Source organism: Pelophylax lessonae, assembly GCF_965119305.1.
Source record: "Pelophylax lessonae genome assembly, chromosome: 11".
NCBI classification, from domain to species: Eukaryota; Metazoa; Chordata; class Amphibia; order Anura; family Ranidae; genus Pelophylax; species Pelophylax lessonae.
Genome location: NC_138778.1, coordinates 210,891,087 through 210,892,519, shown reverse-complemented (window position 1 = coordinate 210,892,519; position 1,433 = coordinate 210,891,087). Strand labels below are relative to the sequence as shown.

Sequence of the window (1,433 nt, the reverse complement as noted above, 5' to 3'; positions counted from 1 at the left end):
ATAATATGTTTGTTTTTTTTTAAAAATGAGACTTTACAATCACTTTAATTTTGTCACATACTTTGACGGCTGTGTACACTGTTCCATAGACAATGACCTGCATATCATTCTGTTCTTACAGGGGGCCAGGAGGTATGATCTTTGATCCGTTTGGACCAGGTTCAAGACCCAGGCCTGACCCCACTATTGGCCTCCCTCCAGGAGCGGTGCCACCTGGTGCTCGGTTTGACCCCTTTGGCCCTCCGGGTTCTAGACGCCCTGGGTAAGTGTATTGCATGCCTGCTTTTTTGTTTTTTTCCTGTATAGTGCATGGTACACATTGTACAGACAAACGTGAGAAACTAACAGACTTTTACTCTTTCCTGTCCAGGCCTGACCCCGACCACCTCCCACCTCCAGGTTATGATGACATGTTCATGTGAGGTTCCATGCCTCATATTGCCTTTTATTCCTCTTCTTTTGCTTTGCACTATTTGCTTTGAATAAATGAATCCATGGCCAGCATCGTATTTATAAGGACTCTAAAGCACCACTTGGTGTTTAAGTGCATTAAGACTGGACTTCTGTTACAAGTGTAGGTAAAGGTGCATACAAACGTTGGCGTGAATGATCACTAATGTTTGTCTTATAACAAGCTAGGTTCATTAGATCCAAACTTGAACGTTTGATCTTGTTTAATAGATTGTTCAATGTATGGGTTGGGTTGGGTGTGAACATCTGGCACCATAGGTGCGTGCAGCCTATTGCATTCCCCTAAGTGCCCATTCAGACAGTTTGCCGGGGCGACCTCGGCGCGACATGCACACACTTCATATAATTGAAGTCAATGCAAGTCGCCTCCAGGTCGCCCCAAAATAGTACAGGACCCTTTTTCTAAGTCGTGTCGCTCCTATTAGAACGGGTCCTGTGCTAATCAATGGCAGGCGACCGACCGCGACTTGTCAGGCGACCAAGTCGCCTGACAAGTCGCGCTAGTGTGAATGGACCCTAAAGCTCAAACACACATATGCCTTTCTCAGTAGCTTCCTGTTCATTCACAAACGGAAGCATAGTAAACAGTTTACTATGCTTCAGTTATAAATAAACACAGGGAGTCAGCGTGTTCATTTAGAAACTGAAGGGGTCAGTAAATTGCATATTGATTAGCCCCTTCCCCCACTCTCCACCCTGAAACATCCCCCACAGCAGCGGGGGAGAGGAGGGAAGCCAGTAGCACTGAGGGGGGGGGGAGCAACACTGAGGGAATGCCGGGCAGTAGGGGGAATCTGCACCACACAGAGTGATTAGGCACACCCCCCTGCTCACGCCTATGTCTACTGTCTAATGTTTGTAGGTAGCCTTAAAGAGACATTGGGGTTGATTTACTAAAACTGGAGAGTGCAAAATCTGGTGCAGCTGTGCATGGTAGCCAATCCGCTTCTAACTTGTTCAGT

At 46.8% G+C, this 1,433-nt stretch overlaps 1 protein-coding gene across 1 annotated transcript in view; it reads left to right on the top strand.

The window, feature by feature from the left end:
* The window catches only part of PSMF1 (proteasome inhibitor subunit 1), a 20,143-nt gene extending 19,551 nt beyond the window's left edge, over positions 1–592 (top strand). Inside the window, exons 6-7 of the mRNA XM_082272339.1 lie at positions 122–262; positions 371–592. Of these exons, the coding sequence (XP_082128465.1) occupies positions 122–262; positions 371–422 (193 nt within the window). The 3' untranslated portion in view covers positions 423–592. The remainder of the gene's footprint in view (positions 1–121; positions 263–370) is intronic.
* The last annotated feature ends 841 nt before the right edge of the window (positions 593–1,433 follow it).